At 40.3% G+C, this 19,004-nt stretch overlaps 1 protein-coding gene across 3 annotated transcripts in view; it reads right to left on the bottom strand.

The window, feature by feature from the left end:
- Positions 1-19,004, bottom strand: part of ROCK1 (Rho associated coiled-coil containing protein kinase 1) — a 185,046-nt gene that overhangs the window by 57,439 nt on the left and 108,603 nt on the right. For all 3 annotated transcript variants that reach the window (XM_005309499.5, XM_005309498.5, XM_065582063.1), the window contains 8 exons: positions 18,731-18,890; positions 13,968-14,034; positions 8,395-8,483; positions 4,891-4,939; positions 3,169-3,304; positions 2,717-2,808; positions 2,337-2,583; positions 395-501 (listed from right to left, as the gene is read on the bottom strand). In XM_005309499.5, the coding sequence (XP_005309556.2) occupies positions 395-501; positions 2,337-2,583; positions 2,717-2,808; positions 3,169-3,304; positions 4,891-4,939; positions 8,395-8,483; positions 13,968-14,034; positions 18,731-18,890 (947 nt within the window). The remainder of the gene's footprint in view (positions 1-394; positions 502-2,336; positions 2,584-2,716; positions 2,809-3,168; positions 3,305-4,890; positions 4,940-8,394; positions 8,484-13,967; positions 14,035-18,730; positions 18,891-19,004) is intronic.

Here is a 19,004-nt window from a genome sequence, read left to right on the forward strand (position 1 = left end):
ATAAAAGTCCAGTCCCACCCAGGAGGCACATGCGTGCCTGCAGTGGGATCCACACTGACACATTTGAAGAAGCTGTGATTTATTTACACAATACAAAATAATTCAATACAGTGAAGTCACATTTAACTTAAGCGATTTTAACTATACGTGCTCGGCAAAACAAAACAAAAAGAGAGAAAAACAACCATCTAAATACTGTACCTATAGTGCGGGCGATTCCACCCGCCATTCCACTCAATGAGCGTTTGACAATACGCGATTTTCACCTTATGCGCTGACTTCAGAACCTAACCCCCGCGTAAGATGCGACTCCCCTGTACATGATCATATTCTGACCACAGCCAGCAAGCTAACATTAGCATTTTTTTGAATTATGTATTATTAATTACCTTACCTTTTCACAATGATTAAGTGAGTCTCGTGCCTGTTTTCTTTCCGCTTCCACTCTTTCAAGATTATTTTTAAGATTTTTTACTTCTTCTTGTAAAGATGTAATCCGAGCTAGCAAAAACAAGTTAAAAATAGTTCAATTTCAGCTACTATGCCTAGATGCAGAAACAGGACTTCGATTTTATTTTGTCCAACTGCTAATGTATAGATGTTTCCTTTCCATTAACATAAGTCCTGTTACAACATACAACAGCCACATTTTCTGATGACATTAACTCTGCTCAAGTCTTATCATGGGTAGATACAACATATAACACAATGGAGCCCCAATCTCAGTTGGGGCCTCGAGGTGCTATTGCAGTACATAAACAATTAAAATAACCTGCACAGGAGAGGTCCTCCATTGAAAGAGGAATTATTTTTACCCTACTGATCACTCCACAAAAGCAAAGGCTCTCCTCCAGCCTTGAGTTTGAAACAGCTTGCGCCACACCATATGCAGCTACTTTAGTGTACTATTAAACTGAAGACTTTGAAACAGAAATACTAAGACATTAAGTTAAGTTTCCAACTGCAACTGTAATTTGGTTTCTTGTATTACTCTAGGTGTTAAATGTTATACCTTATAAACAGAATGTATGCAACATAGCTCACAAGTATGTCAGACTATAACTCTGCACGCTTAACATAGTTTTTTTTTTAAAACCTAAAATGTCCTAGGAATTTCCAGATGATAAAATGATTTGAAAAAGAAAACACGTCTTCTTCCAGAATGCTTCCAAACACTTCAATGCTGTGCTTAGTTGTCAAACATTTTCTTATTAAAAATTGGCAATAGCGTGTGCAAATTTCACATGGAACTCTCTGGCTAGATACCAGCAGAGCATCCTGTTCTATACACTTTAGGAACTCTGAAGAAGATTATCCTTTCATGCACGCCTAAAGCGCTGTGTTGCTCTAACACTGCATCAGTTAGGTTTGCTCCATCACACCTTACAAACTGTAAGGGAGATCTTCCCTCTTGTCCCTTTGTACTCTGACTTCTTTAAATATATTTCTTTTTCTTCATATTGGATAAACTGCCCTCTCACACAGTTACCCCAGCGGCAATCTAGAGTAATTAATCTGAAATGGATTTATCCTATTAAGTTGTCTCAGTGGCTAAGCAAGTTGTCACTTGGCTGTCATGGTGGCTGTCACCTTGGGTTAGAGAATCTCATATTTCTCTTAAACACACAACTCTTTAAACTGCATGGAACTTTCTGATATTTTCACCTCTCAAACACCTGAAAAGAAAGGGTGGATTACAATGGAAACTATTCTGCATCTTAACTATAGTGGTTGTTACCACGCCTGCTAGAACATTGCTGCTGTAAAACCTTAATACATGCCAAAAAGAAAAACCTACTCCTTAACTCTAAGGATCAAGTAGAATACCCACGCTGCTTCAAAGTGAATGGTGCCTTTGGATAGGGTACAGTATTATCTCTGCTCTGTCAGTGTCCCAGAATCCATGAAAATTGCTCTAAAGGGGTTAATATCCACAGATGAAGAAAAATCATGTTGGAGGAGGGGCAGGGGAAATTGCTGTTATCCACAATACTGCTTTCCATCTCATCCCCAAAACTTAATCACACAGGAATTATGTACCTGAGTTAATACTGAATTGGTAAGACATTTGGTACCTTAAACTATATTTACTCCTGTTCTTCTTATATTTACAAATTTTCCCAAGTATTAGTCCTCTAGGGATACTCAATTAGTTTGTTGATTACTGCTCTACTACACTAAATGAATAGAATTAAACTCCTTGAAAACAGCTGGTACATCTTTTTCAAGCTTTACACATTGATACAGAGCAGCAAAGTGAAGTTATGAAAATAGATTTTTGTAAGAATAAATATTTACTGCAACATTAAAAAACTACATAAACATGGAATGGTTACCTTGTAAATCTCCAATCATTTCAGATCCATGACTTCTGTCCCTTCGTTCTGCTTCCAGTGCTGCTTGCAATTGATAATAGTCCTTTTCCACTTCCAATTTTGTGCTCTCTAGAACTCTGCATCTTTCCTGAAGTTCTCTATTTAGTGATTCTAACTGGCTTATGGACTTGCTCATTTCTGTATGACTCTTTCTCAATCTTGCTGCTGTATCTGATTCTGTCCTTAGTAAGTCATTGGCTTCTTCTAGCTGTTAGGGTAAGAAAAGTCGACTCCCATTCAACGTGCAATAATTAACAGATTCAGCTTTGTTACATTTATGTAATCAATACTATATGACAAATTTGAAGAAACAATGAAAACACTGAACAGCAATCACTTACTTGCTTTTGTAACTGTGTCATCTTCTCATTTGTAGTTTGTGAATGCTGGCTAATTTTTTTCAAGTCTTCTAACTGATCTTTTAAGGTGGACACTAGAGACAGAAATGAATATGGAATTCAATTTTCCTAGCAGATCAGAACAGAAAATCTGTGTGACATTACTAGATATTTCTACATGAGGCCAAATTTTGTTCTTGAATTATATACACCAGGCTCACTCAAATCACTAGGGGCTCCACATGCATACATCTAAGGGCAGAATTTGATACTTCAAATATCAAAAACAGAAATGGCTACTTTCCTGTGATAACTATGACAATCTTTTTGTTAATCAGTATTTCAAGAAAAAAATCTATTCTAAAACGCTTCAAATGCTAAAAAGGTAAATTATACATAAAACTGTATAGTAGCATACACGCCAACATTTCTAGCACATGGGTAACATTGCTTACCTTCATTTTCTACATTTCGTCTTCTTTCATTCTCCTGTTCAACTTTTCTTTGGTATTCATTTATTTTATGTTGCAGCAGCATCTTTTCCTTCTCAGTCTGAGATACTGTTGATTCTAAATGTTTTCTTTGATTTCCCTGAAATTATAATAAACACTGGTATTTTCCATTTACATTTTACAGAATGAGCCTACAAACTTTTTTTAATTCTCTTGTTCTGTAAGTAGTCTCATTGACTTCAACTGGTGAAATCTTGGCTCAACTGAAGCCAGTAGGGCCAGGATTTCACCCAGTGAGACTACCGATATGAACAGGAGGTTTGCAGAATAGAGCCTAATAATTCCCAACATCACTTTGAAGTTTGTCTCTAATTAAATCTTCCAAATCCCTGCAATAACTGTATTTAACACAAAAGCAAAAATTACCTGTTTACAGTAACTCCTCACTTAATGTTGTAGTTATGATCCTGAATTTTTTGTGTGTATATACATATACATACACACACACACACACACACATATATACACACACACACACACACATAAGTTTTAAACAAACAATTTAATACTGTACACAGCAATGATGATTGTGAAGCTTGGTTGAGGGGGTGAAGTTAGAGGGTGGAATATTTCCTGAGGAATGCCTTACTGCTAAATGATGAACTAGCATTCGGCTGAGCCCTCAAGGGTTAACAAGATGTTAATGTAGCCTCACACTCTACAAGGCAGCACAAATGGAGGGAGGGGAGACAGCATGGCAGATAGAGACACACACCCTGTGTGTGGGGGAGGGAGGGAGAGAGAGAGGAGCATTGCCCCTTTAAGTATGCTGACCCACTCTAAGTTCATTGCCTTAAAAAAAAAAATCAGGAAGTTAGCTCTCTCCATCCTGTCCCCATCCTGCTCTATATGGAGAAGGGGTAAGCAGGGGGGCAGGAGGACACTCTGACATTAGCCCCCCTCTTTCCCCCTCCCCTGCACAGCAAGCAGGAGGCTCCCGGGAGCAGCTCCAAGGCAGAGGACAGGAGCAGCACATGGCAGTGGGGGGAGGGACAACTGAACTGCTGACAACTGGTAACCTGCTGGGTGGCTGCAGCCCAGGGAACTTATGGGAGCGGGGAGCTGATAGGAGGGCTAACAATCCACCCTGGTTCCAAGCCCCCACCAGCTAGCTCCAACAGGCTGTTCTTCCTGAAAGCAGTGGACAAAGCAGGCGGCTGCCAAACAACGTTATAAGGCAGCATTGCACAACTTTAAACGAGCATGTTTCCTAACTGATCAGCAACGTAACAACAAAACAATGTTAACCAGGACGACGTTAAGTGAGGAGTTACTGTATTAGGTTTATGAATACTACAATATAATGATGTGCTAGAGGATTATCCGCACACAGATTTTTAGAAATCTAGCTAATTTTGAAAAATTATATTGAATATTCTGAAGAACAAGGCTAAATAGTGTTCAGCACAGGATTTGAAATGCAGGAAAGTAGTTTTGAATTGTAGAAGCAAAAAAAAGTATTTTAAAATGCTAAAATTACATTTTGCACTTTCATAACAAACATGGCCAAAATGATTTGTGTTTTGGAACGTGGAGATTTATTCTCAAATTTAAATTGGAGTGCAAATTTTTACAGGAAAATTATAAACCTCTAGCAGTATGAGGAGTACACTGATCGACTCAACGTAGTTAAAAATTCTGTGATTCAGAAAAGCACAAACTTACCTCTTCATCCAGTTCCTTCATTAGCTTGTCTAGTTTTATGTTTGAAGTCCTATAAATAATGAATTATTTTAATATGTAAATGATTAAGATCTTATTTTACATGCCTGGCATTTCAATATTTAAACTATTTAAGACCATTATTTAAAAAATGCTTACTATGTGCTTGCCACTTCATCCTAAAACCAACATTTTAAACTGAAGAATGCCACCAATCAACATAAAGTGGTTTATAATAACACAATCATCAAATGTATTGACTGGAGGCAATGTGTGTCAAAAATGGTAAGGGTCAAATTCTGTCCCTAAATCCACAAAAAGGTGCAGAGTAAGAGGTTTCTATAACTAGTAAATGTTGGTCAACACATATTCTGCCATTCTCTAGAAAGAATCTCCAGTTGTGCACATCCCACATCTCGAAGAATGTGGATCTCCAAAAGTGATCAATTACCCATACAAATATGTCCATATCATATATAAAGATATCTACATGCTATTACCACACAAAAAGTATCTCTAGAAGAAAACTGGGGAAAAAAAAAAAAAAAAAGTTACTGCAAAGAGAAGGTGAAATAAGTGCTGAGTAACACCCCACGGGGGAGAATAGCTCAGTGGTTTGAGCATTGGCCTGCTAAACCCAGGGTTGTGAGGTCAATCCGGGGGGGCACTTAGGGATCTGGGGAAAAATCAGTACTTGGTCTTGCTAGTGAAGGCAGGGGGCTGGACTCAATGACTTTTCAGGGTCCCTTCCAGCTCTATGAGATAAGTATATCGACAAAGGAAATATGAACTGGTCAGCCAGCAATACGGAACATCCATTGATCCGCAGCAAGATCTCTACCAGTTCTATACGTTTGGTATGGATGTCTGTCCCTAGTTTTGGCCTTTATAAAACAACAATAGGCCACATAAACGTTAATTTGTAGTTATTTACCTCTGTCCAAAAAAGTTATAGCATAAACAATTCAGACAGTATTAACTGACATGTAATAAATAGCAGTTTATACCAATATATGTAATCAATTAGGGCTGTTGATTAATCGCAGTTAACTCGTGATTAACTAAAAAATTAATCACGATTAATTGCAGTTTTAATTGCACTGTTAAACAATAAAATACCAATTGAAATGTATTAAATATTTTTGGATGTTTTCCTACTTTTTCAAATATATTGATTTCAATTCCAACACAGAATACAAAGTGTAGATTGCTCACTTTATATTATTTTTATTACAAATATTTGCACTGTAAAAATTATAAACAAAAGAAATAGTATTTTTCAATTCACCTCATAAGTACTGTAGTGCAATCTCTCAATCATGAAAGTGCAACTTACAAATGTCAATTTTTTTTTGTTACATAACTGCACTCAAAAACAAAACAATGTAAAACTTTAGAGCCTACAAGTCCACTCAGTCCTACTTCTTGTTCAGCCAATCACTAAGACAAACAAGTTTATTTGCATTTATGGGACATAGTGCTGCCTGCTTCTTACTTACAATATCACCAGAAAGTGAAAACAGGCATTTGCATGGCACTTTTGTAGCCAGCATATGCTAAACATTCGTATGCCCCTTCATGCTTTGGCCACCATTCCTGAGGACATGCTTGTTTAAATAAATAAATAAATAAATAAATAAATATTTAAATTCATTAAATTTGGGATAACTCCTTGGGGGAGAATTGTAGCTCTCCTGCTCTGTGTCTTACCTGCATTCTGCCATATATTTCATTTCATGTTATAGCAGTCTCAGATGATTATGTTCATTTTAAGAATAATTGCACTGCAGATATGACAAAACGCAAAGAAAGTACCAATGTGAGATTTCTAAAGATAGCTACAGCACTCAACACAAACGTTTAAGAATCTGAAGTGCCTTCAAAAATCTGAGAGGGATGAGGTGTGGAGAATGCTTTCAGAAATCCGAAAAGAGCAACACTCCAATGCAGAAACTAAAGAACCTGAACCACCAAAAAAGAAAATCAACCTTCTGCTGGTGGTATCTGACTCAGATGATGATAACAAACATGTGCGAGTCCGCACTGCTTTGGATCATTATCAAGCAGAATCCCTCATCGGCATGGACACATGTCCTCTGGAATGGTGGCTGAAGCATGAAGTGACATATGAATCTTTAGCGTATCTTGCAACACCGGCTACAACCGTGCCATGTGAACCCCTGTTATCACTTTCAGGTGACATTGTAAACAAGAAGCGGGCAGCATTATCTCCTGCAAACGTAAACAAACTTCTTTGTCTTAGTGATTGGCTCAACAAGAAGTAGAACTGAGTGGACTTTTAGGCTCTAAAGTTTTACATTGTTTTATTTTTGAATGCAGTTTTTTTTTTTTGGTTCCCAATTCTACATTTGTAAGCTCAACTTTCATGATAGAGATTACACTACCGTATTTGTATTAGGCGAAGAGAAAAATATTAATTTTGGATTTTACAGTGCAAATATTTGTAATAAATATAAAGTGAGCACTGTACACTTTGTATTCTGTGTTTTAATTGAAACCAATATATTTGAAAATGTAGAAAACATCCAAAAATATTTAAATAAATGGTATTCTGTTATTAACAGCGCGATTAATCACAATTAATTTTTTTTAATCGCTTGACAGCCCTAAATCAAATCTATTAACCCTGTGATAAAATGTGTTTAACTGTGAGACATCAGAAGACATGCTGATGTTACTGAATACATAGTCAGTGTGATTGTAGGGATACAATCGTTGAAAATATTTCTAGCATCCCACATGCTGCCATGTGGTAGGTAGTCAATATGTGGACAGTGAAACTCTGGATATGTGTAAAGAGCACACTATCTACTAAATACTACTATGTGGTCTGAATTCCCATATGACCATTTTTGGTAGCAATTCTTCTAAGATGACCAACAGCTATGTGTGCACATTAAGCTCCATGATTATCAGATTTTCCGCTATATGCCCATGTTGATGAAGGTGCAAGAATAGGCAGTAATTTGTCAGATATTTACTTTTTTCAAGAACATAACAGAAAACTGCTGCGTGTATCTGTCTTAATCGCAACAAAAGTCACAAGCTGGACCTTTCAATAGTACTGTGGCATTTAAGATACCAAGATGCTGGACAATCTTAAAACTCCAATATTCTAGTACATGTAGTGCCCATAGTATTTTACGTTCTTAAAAAAAAAAAAAAGTGTTCACTGTGTCCTGCAGGTATTTGAAACCTATCAGGGTAGTGGAAGGAAAAACAACATGGAGTTCAAATATTCAGGGGTAAGATATGTGTCTTTTTCACTGATGCGAACACAAACAATTCATCTTCCTCTTTAAATACAAAAGAAAAACATTCTGAGATATCATTTTAAAGTGATTTAATTTGTGGCTTAGAATCTCAGGCTACTGTATTACTATAGTAGCAATATTGATATCATGCTTGTAATCCTTAATATATTTTTTACAGAGCTGATTTTTATATTATTTAATTCTGAAAATGTATTTAAGTTCACAGTCTCACCTGCATTTTTGCTCCATTTCATCTTTCAATTGCATTTCATTTTGAAGCTGCTCTTCTAACTGATAGATAGTTTTCTGCATATTTTCCATCTTAAAGTATATAGACACACATTAAAAATGTATGCATTACATTCTATGAAACTTGTAAAAAAAATTCCAGCACTTGCCTGGACTAGCTAAATGTCATAATCAATCTATTTTATATCAAGCATTTAATGACAGAGGAATGGAAGAGACTAGTTTCCACTCTGTGCATGAGAAGAAAAATGTAAAGACTATGTTTTGTTGGTTATTAAAGTGTGATATTCTCTTTTTGAGTCTTTTAAAATAGATTAATTACAAAACAACAGCAATGCAATATAGCAGTTGAAAAATCAAGTGAAGTATTTCTCAAAGTTCAACTTATTCCTGCAGTGCTATCTCAGCTCACAGATTTCATTATACCAAATATGTAAAACTGAGTAAGGCCTGATCCTTCAAACATCTATAGTACTGCTGAAAACACATGAGTAAATTACTCATATGCTTAAGTGTTTACAGGATCAAGCCTAAGTTATTATTGCAAGGGATACAGGAAAAGTTATTTGTATTTACATTAAAATTTCCTTTTTTTCCCCTCTAGTAGGAAGATCCGCAGATCTTTTTCAGTCAATCTTCTGCCTGTCAACAGCTCTGGATCAGACCTGGAAGCCTCTGATAGGGAGGAAATGGCTCAGTCCCCAAAGACCTAGTCAATCTGAGAGAATTTCCACATCTTCTACTGTATGACCACTTTATAAACCTTTGAAACTACTAACAAGAACTTCAGATCCTCTTACAACAATAAAGTTACTACACAGGATCTCTTCTTTGCCATAAAAAGACCACCACCAAGATACATCCCAGATGTTCAATATTTTCAGTTTCTTCAGGAGCATGGCCTTAGCTGGTTCACCCAGTCTTCACTCAATATTTTAAGAGCTGCATAGAAAGGGATTTACAGTTCCAATTTATATCCTGAAAGGAAATGTATCCAAGTGGTCTTGCTATCTATGCCATCATCTTCCTCAAGTAACTCTTCCTAAGGTGTGTTGTCTAGAGGAAAGTGTAGGTGTGTTGCTACTCTGCTATACAACAGTATCTAAATATTCTGGGGCAAGAGCTTTGTTTTGATATCCCCCTTATTCTGAGGAGTCAGACAACTGTCAGTCATTTCAGGAAGAGGGATCAAAGGACTGCTCTTCCTAACTCTCTGAGATTCACCCCAACAATTCCCCTTCCTACCGAATTTGTGCTGAGAAATTAGGTTCTAAGGCTCCATAGTAGGATGATGGAAAAAGGAGGTTCCATGTGATGTGTGTCCCAGCTCCTTCTGAATACTTTCTACAGGAACTGTTCCGCTGCTCTGCTGGTATCTGATATTTGGGGAGAAACTCTAATGCTCTTTACCCGTCTTAAATGGGAGAGGTGTGAGAGATTTTTTTTTTCCTGCTTCTGAGCAGGATGTTTCCTCACTTCCTTCTTCTATTTTTTAGACTTTTCTTGCTACTCCAATGGAAAAAGGAAGACCGAGAATCCATACTCCTTAAGAGGCTGAGTTTGGCAAGTGACTGTCCCTGCTGGTTTTATCATTTTGCTTTCTTCCACACCATTGGGCTGCTCTGAGGTATCCAGAGGTAGAATGGAGAGGCTCTGTAACTGTCCTCCATCTAGACAAGACAGTATGCTTTATCAGTTTATTAGACTCTGCCACAAAGCTTTGAGATATGAAGGTGTTCCCCAATCTGTTCCAGAGGAAGTGGACTCCATCATGAGATCTTAGAGTAGCCCTGACAATGAAATCTAAAGGGAGAATCCCACCTACTGCTGTGCCATAGAAAGTGTGTAACCCTTGAAAGAGAATTCCTAAGTGGTACCCCTTTGACTTTATGGATGGTGTATAACCCCATAATTTGTAGGGACAAGGGGGGGACCAGGGGAAACCTGTACATGGAGCAGCCATTTTGCCTGAATGAGTCACACAGAAAATAAGGCTGGGTTATATAAGGACTCACCGACATTTTGATAAGAAAGGGCATGGGAGCTGGACAGAAGTAAATGAAGGGCTCCTACTTGCTTCTCGGTGTCTGGGTTGCTCTCCTTTTTTGTCTCTCCATGCTGACAACTCCAGGGTGGGTTTTTTTGTTTGTTTGTTTTTGTGGAGGGGAGAGGAATAGTTGTCTACACTGGCAGTTGGGGATGATAGCCCAGGAATTACTGTACTCAATCTTGCTGGCTTGTGTCTTTGGCTGCCTGTGTGGTGCAGTTCCCTAAGAAGCCTGCCCAGACATGCTGTGCTAGCAGCTGCTGCAGCCAATTACCTTAGTTATCAAAAGAAGTACTTTCAGAGAGGTTTCTGCTAAGTCTGAGGCTAAATAGCACCCCAGCGAAAGTCTGGAATTCAACAAACTGAGCAGTTAGAATAAAAACATTTCTTTGTGTTTGTTTCTTTTCAGTTTCTGTTCTGCATTCTGGGGTAGGGATAGGGTTACCATATTTGAACTTTCAAAAAAGAGGACACTCCATTTGGGGGGGGGGGGAAATAGCCCCGCCCCCATCCACTCCCTCCCACTTCCCACCCCCTGACTGCCCCCCACAGAACCCCCAACCCATCCAAATCCCCCTGCTCCTTGTCCCCGATCGCCCCCACCGGGACCCCTACCCCTAACTGCCCCCCTAGGACCTCAGCCCCTACCTATCACCTGACTGCCTCGACCCCTCTCCACACCTCAACCCACTGACAGCCCCCCCAGGTACCTCCGACCCATCCAACCCCCCCTGCTCCCTGTCCCCTGACTGCCCCGACCCCTCTCCACATCCCTGCCCCCCAGGAACTCCCGACCCATCCAACCCCCCCTGCTGCCTGTCCCCTGACTGCCCCGACCCCTCTCCACATCCCTGCCCCCCAGGAACTCCCGACCCATCCAACCCCCCCTGCTCCCTGTCCCCTGACTGCCCCGACCCCTCTCCACACCCCCCATCCCTTAACAGCCCCCCCGAACTCCTGACCCATCTAACCGCCCCCTGCTCCCTGACTGCCCCGACCCCTCTCCACACTCCCGCCCCCTGACAGGCCCCCCCCCGAACTCCCGACCCATCCAACAGCCCTTGCTCCCTATCCCCTGACTGCCCCCCTGGGACCCACTGCCCCTTCTCCAACCCCCAACCCCGTTACCGTGCCGCTCAGACTAGTGTGTCTGGCTCCACGTGGAGCCAGACACGTTGCTGCGCTCCCCCGCGGAGCACACAGCCCTGCCCCCCCAGAGCGCTGCCAGCACAGCGTGCTGAGGCTGCAGGGGAGGGGGGAGCAGGGATAGGGCTCTGGCTGCTGGAGGCCCCGATGCGAGCAGCTCAATCCTGCCCGGCCACTCTGTCAGCCGTGTCACGCTCTGCATTGAGAGGGAAATCTTGGACCTTTTTAGATTTTTACAAAGTCCTCCCAGACGACTGTTTAAAACCCAAAAATCCAGACATGTCCGGGATAATCCGGACGTATGGTAACCCTAGATAGGGAGAGTCTGGAGAAATTTGCCTACAGTAGAGAAGGCAAGAACAAAAAACTCTTGTTTTTTAAAGATCCTGGGATCTTTAGGGGCTGGCCACACCCTCCCTGACAATGACTTAACATGTCCGGTTCTACCTCCTGAGTTGTGAGAAGGCTGAAGACCCACTGCAAAAGAATTTGTGAATCTTTTTGAACTTAACTTTTAGACTCTGATGGGCATTGAATTTCAAGTGTTAAATCAAAATAAACGAGTAAAGTTAATTCATACTTCCAAATAGATTCAGAATTTCAATTAAAGGACTATGGATTTCTTCTCTCTCTAGAATCTTAGGTCCAATCCTATGAGGTCCTGAAGATCCTCTAAACCCAATGTGTTCCCTGGAAATTGCAGGCACTCAATTCCTCCCACAAGGCACTCAACACCTTGCAGAACTGTATACCTAGGCAGTATCTTGTGTTACATTTACTTAACTTTGTTTGCAGTGTTGTTATAGCGGTGTTTCTCCCAGGATATTAGCGAGACAAGGTGGGTAAGTTAAGATCTTTTATTGGACCAACTTCAGTTGGTGGAAGAGACAAGTTTTCAAGCTACAAAGAGCTCTTCTAGGGAATTTTCACAATGACTAAGCAACTCAGGTGCCTGCTCAGGCGCCTGCTCAGGCACTTTTGAAAATCTCTCTAGGTGCCTGTCTGCACCTTTCGGCACCTAAATACCTGAAAATCTGGCCTAAAATTCTTATTTTCTCACATCACCAACCAAAGGCAGGTGAAGTAACATACAAGAAAGAAGACACCAGTCAAAATGGGCACAAAGAATCAGCATCCTCCAAATCAAACACTTACTGAATTATGTTAAGCCAATACAAGATATACACTTGGTTCTTCTGCCCTTTAAAATATTTCTGTAGGTAATACAGTATTTAAGAACAAACTATATAGAGTCATCAAAAATAGGCATAAAACAGAGCAATTTCTGCAGTTGCACTTTTTTCCCCTTTCATTCAACTGTATAGCCTTCCTTTTCTTCCTCTGTTTAGAAAACACCTTGTATTACAAACTAATTAATAATAAATAGTAACAGAACAGTCATTGATATCTGCTTAATGGAATGGACAATAGAATCAAGTCATGGATACTGCTAGTTGCATCCAAGCCTAGCACAATAGCTATTAGAGCCAGCCAGAAAATTTTCAGATAAAACATTTTCCATCAGAAAACGCCAATTTTAAATCTTCAAATCTTTAAAATGGGTTGATTTTGCCAAAAAATTCAATGGGAACCTGCCTGATTTCCTTCTCCCACCAAACCATCTCTCTGGAACCTGGGGCTTCCGAGGTTCCTCAACAGGTCACCTGGCAGGGAGCTTGGGATCTGAGGATCCCTGTTCCTCAGCATCCTGTCTCATGGGGAGCTTGAGAACTGCAGCTCTCAGGCAAGCTGTCCTGGAGCTGGGGCTCCCAATGGTGTCCAGAGCATCCAGGCTCCCTGATTCTTCCAGTGCTGCCAGAAGTTTCAGGGTTTCTAAGCTCTCAGCTCCTCAGCAGGCTGTTGGGCTCCCAGAGATCCCTAGACCCCGCACTTGCTGGCTCTCTGGGGAGCTGAGCAGCCTCCTGTTCCCTGGCTGGCCTAGTCACAGGCTGCCTGTCTTCCTAGCTCTGTGGCGGTCTGCCTGGCATGCTACTGCAGATCTGGCTTTTAGGGAGCATATTTTATTTTGGAAAACCAAAACTTTTCTATTATGGAAATATTTTGGTGTTTCTTAAAACTAAATATTGTGGAATTTCAATTCAGTGAAAATACTGAGATTTCAGCATTTTTCATTCCTATTCAGGATAATTTTCTTCTAAAAATATCGATTTATTTTTCAGAATTGAAATTCTGTTTTCCTGCCAGATCTTATAGCTATGTCAGTCTAAACAATTAAAAAAATGTACTGATTTTCCATATTTCAAAGCACTAAAGCAGTTTCATGTCATTTAAAATTACTTCAGTATTTCAATGTGCAGTGTACCCACTGTCAGTTTACACAAAACTAATATTGAAATACATACCAGGCTTTTATCTATACTGGAACTTGTTCTGTTGTCATTTGAATTTTCTGCGGAGGCAGATAAATACCTATAACAAAATATTTAATTAAAAATGTTTAAAAAGCAAGGTTCTGAGAAAGAGAAAACAGAGTAAGCTAGTTTAAAAGGATCTCCAAAGATTCCAATCTCTGTGAGATCCAGCTAGCCAAGGCAGCTATCAGGACAGATTTTTAGTGCTTGCGTTTATTATATTATAAGATGTAAACACATTTAATAAAAAAACATACAGTTCATTGTATAATTTGTCTTACATTAAGTAGAAATCTGCAGTTTTTACCATTCTTCTTCTAGGAAAAAAGTACTTCCTTTTTTAATAATTTAAAAGTTTTGCTTTCCATGGTTCAACACTCTCTTGGGCCCTGATCTTGCACACATTTACTCATGTGCTTAATTTTTCTCACAGGAGTAGTACCATAGAAGTCAACTCTGCAGAGGTTATGGAAATGGAACCCCCCGTGAAGTCAACAGGAGTTCCATAGATGGAGGGACTTGCAGCACAGGGCTCTTTAACCGTACTCCTGTTTTATGTAATGGTATCTATTCGGCGTACCAAGTAGATACATATGTTTATTTGCCATGACTGCGTATGCGTATTTGTCATGGATTATGAAAGTCAGATAAATAAATGCAAATAATTTGCTGATTATCTTAAAAGCTTGGGATAAGATTCTGCTCCCAACTCCTACATTTTTATGCTTGAGTAAAGGAGACAGAATGGCATAAAGGGGTTCCACAAGCCCTGGATCCATTTAAGGAAGAAGCAGCTTAACATGCGAAAGACAGCCACAGACTCTCTTCGGAGGACTCCTTCCCACATCCTGATGTAAGGAGAGTGTCTGGGGCAGGACTAGGGGTGGGATGGATGTGCTGGAAGCAAGGCTGCAGCACAGAGTACTGAGGAGATTTTAGGGAACATTATTACTCATAGGCAGAAAATAACAGGCTCCCATAAGTCAGACAGCTCCCATAAATTAAGCTGCCTAACTTACACCTGGGGCCACTTTGGCCCCTCGAGGTAGTCCAGAATCAGGAGGGTGCAAAGGTGGCTTAAAGTAACCTTAGCCCTTCCTTCCACTGGACTTTGAGGTCTGTGAAACAACCCAAAATCTCATCCTTGAAGATTAAAAATATATTTATTGCCCTACTTTTTCCATTTGACAAATAATGATTTTTCCTGCAACTTCAAAGGTACAGGAGTTAATGTGGCTTTTTGGGTACATTGGATTCCAGTGTGATAACTACAGCCAAAGCCATGATAGGAAAGGGAGTACAGAGAAAGTAGCAGCTAAGCAATGGTGTCTATAAGTGCTATATACCTGTAAAAGGCAGAATGATTCCAGAAACTTTGGGGAAGCATGTTCAGAAGTCACACTTATTACATACTTAAGAGGTATAGTATGTGCTTTCCCCAATGCCAACATCTGGAGTACTATCAAGTATGTAAGATATAGGGCTATGACCCTGCCTAATCACACTCCCCTTGGGATGGTCAGTGCTAGCCATCTCAACCTCCCTGCACTTAGAGTGCTGCATGCAACACTGAGGCTGCGTCCTTCATAGGTGTGATGACAGGCTTTTGAGCACCTTCTCCCCCTTATACAAATGTGTGCAGAGACGGCCAAAATTTGTCCTTTTGTTTGTAATACTGTATTAGAAAACAAATGTAAGACATTCTTATTTTACAACAATATCATTGGTGCTTCTAGCAACAACGCAAAACAATGAACAGGGTATATATATGGTTTGTGTTCCCTTGGATGACTGGATGGCAATACTTCAATAGCAAAGCAGTGCTTCTTGTGTGTGTGTTTTTTATTCCACAGGAAGGGAGTTGTTGAATTAAAAACAGAACATTTAGAACCTGAAGGAATAGCTACAAGATTATTTTTAAAAGGAGTATAAAGTAGATTGTAGGGTACTATCCCTTAAAACTTACTGGATCAGACCAATGGTCCATTTAGTTGTCTATCCTACCGAAACAATGGCCAGAAACAGATGAGTCAAAGGAAGGTGTAAAATACCTATAATGAAATAACTTATTTGTGGCAGTGGGAGGTGCCCGCCATCAGTCAGTCAATGGTTGGCTTATACTCTGAAGCAAGTGGGTTTATACACCTGATACATTTTTATTCTATCTAGTATATCTAGGGATAGCATTATAATAAGAAATTATTAGCTTTTTCTGAATCCTATTTTTCTGACTCCTACACTAAGGATCTGATCCAAAGCCCACTACAGACAATGAAAAGATTCCCACGGACTTCAAAGGGCACTTGATCAAACCGAAGCTCTTGGCCTCAATAACATCTTGTAGCACTGAGTTATACAGGTTAATTGTGCGTTACGTAAAGTATTTCCTTTCTTCAGTTTTGAATTTGTTGCTTTTTAATTTCAGTTAATATTGTTTAGCGCTCAGCTCTTCTGAAATGTTAAACGAGAATGTCTGAAAACCACATTAAGGAGTTGCTGCAACTCAGGAATCCTGGGTTCTATTCCAGGTTCTCAACAAGTATGTGCTCTAGTGTTTACACATTATTCTGATCCCGTCCACCCTGTATTCCTCCACTCGGGCTTCCATCTTCTGTTCTCTTCGGTTGCTACCCACTCTACCCCATCCCCTCCTCTTCTCCCTATTACTCCCCATCTCGACTCCGATCCCTATTCCCATCTTCTACCATCCCCAGAACCTGTCTCAGTATTATCCTATCAACCCCAGCCTACTCCTGCCCCCACTTTACTCCTCACCCCTTTAAATTCAAGTCAGACAGTTTCCTCCAGAATGCTTGGGCACCAGCAAAGGGGCAGTGGGAGGACAGGAGAGACAGCCTCCCTATTTTTAATTTTTGTGCCTCACACTACAGTGGTCCCTGTCTGCCAGGAAGAACAACTGCAGGGAAAGTTGTTCTCAGCTCCTGCAGCCCCAGGAGTAAGCATGCTCAGTCACTGTGCAGATGACACATGAATAGCTTGGTTGGTACATACCCACGAGCGCTTTGTGGGGATAGAGCATGCTCAGCACAGATGGAATCTTTAGAGAATTTAGCTGCCAGCCTCTAACAAACCACTAGCGAGTATGTCCAAATTGTTATTTTCAGAGGCTTATAACTTATCCAAAATTTGGGCAGATTTCCACAGGGATAGCTAAAAGCACATATCTGACACATAGGCGAGTCACCTGCCAAATTTCAAGTCCCGGCTCCAAAGCACAGAAGCACTATAGCTTCTCCGTAATATAATTTAACAAGGGCAAAACAATTTATTTTTCCCTACCGTCATTCTCAAACAGCTAACCTGATTTTTTTTTTACTGAACCTGTCAAAAAAAAAAAAAAAAAAAAAGACAGATACCCAGCATGGAAAATATCAGTCTCAACAGCTAAGTTCAGCAAAGTTATAAGTAAGGTTACAATTTAATCATGGGTATTTTTAGTAAAAGTCACGGATAGGTCATGTGCAACAAACAAATATCACAGCCCGTGACCTGTTCATTACTTATACCATAATACCCCTGATTTAATCTGGGGGGGAAGGCTCTTGGGGAAGGGAGCCCTGGGATGCCAGCGGCTGCTCCAGCTACCACCAGAGGGGGGAGCCCCGGTGCCAGCCACCCCAGAACTGCTGCCAAGGGCTGCCAGAGCAGCAGCCGATGCAGCTGGCACCGGGGCCAGGGCTGCTCCAGCAGCGGCTGGTGTGGCTGTCCCCAGGGCTGCCTGAGCAGCTGGTCCCAGGGACAGCTGCTTGGGTGGCTCTGGGGTCAGTCACACTGGCCGCTAGAGAAGTCACAGAGATCACAGGAAGTCACGGAATCCGTGACTTCCACGACCTCCATGACAGACATGGAGCCCTAGTTATAAGCAACTGAAAACAGGAACTTATAACAGAAGGTGTTGGGCAACCTTTAACCATTGTTGCTACCAACACAATCTATGCTAATGAATAGTATTGACCATACAAATAGCAATACATGCTGTTTGAACTGATGTTATTTAAAACCTCATGGGCAGTAGTGCAAATTATAAAAATCATGTCAATTTCATGCTGCTGCTTGGAAGAACTTTAAAAGAAAAAAAAGAAAAAAAGAGACTAAGAGGCAGAATGGAGTAGTGGAGCCACTATCTTCACAACAGCCAAGTGAGATCGAGAAACTTCCTTATCCTTTCTAGAAGCCATGAGGAGACACTAAATTTATCAGATATCTATTAGCTAGAAACTGATCTAAAAGAAAGTCCCCAAGCAAAGTCAAGGAACATCATCCTGGGGATAAAGTGAGTTTCGGCTGCATTTGGCTTTTCATTGCCTTGGGATCACTGGTTTTGCCCTCATCCTTCTGGCCTTGCACAGACACTCAAACTACTCTTTAACTCTTTGTATGAGATTCCATTTAGTAGGTGCCTAGTACACTTTCTAAGACGAATTACTGTAATGTCATTATACATATGGTTAATTCGGAATCAGTAACGCTGACCCGACTACAAAATTCCTGTAACATTTTAAAACTCTAACGTCTAGCGGTGGAACCATTTTCATGTAGATGCCACAAATGATGACACTAGAATTTTTCACTTTTAAACAGCCTATTAGGTAAATATACAATGAGAGTGTGAGTGTCTGTGAGAGAGAGCGAGCGCACGCGCATGTGTACACACACAAAAATATGTAAATAAGAATCAAAAATACAAAACTTGGTGATAGTACATAACATTAGTTTGTTTTCTGCATACTTACCGATGGTTGCTGTAGTATGTAAATCCTACAAAAGGTAGCTGGTTGCCAACAAATGCTTTTGGTATAGGGAATGTTTCTTCCTCTCCCTTGTCTTCTTCCAAATCATCGAAGTTACTAGTGTCAATATCACTACTTAAATCAGGAACAACTGGTGCTACAGCTAAAATAAAATAAAATTATCATTCCACTCAAATGACAACCAGCCAAATGACAAATAAATGTAAATGTTATGATCAATATTAGAATTGTCCCTTCTGTTACAGTCAATTTTTGT

The sequence above is a fragment of the Chrysemys picta genome, chromosome 2, assembly GCF_011386835.1.
Source record: "Chrysemys picta bellii isolate R12L10 chromosome 2, ASM1138683v2, whole genome shotgun sequence".
Taxonomy (NCBI): domain Eukaryota; kingdom Metazoa; phylum Chordata; order Testudines; family Emydidae; genus Chrysemys; species Chrysemys picta.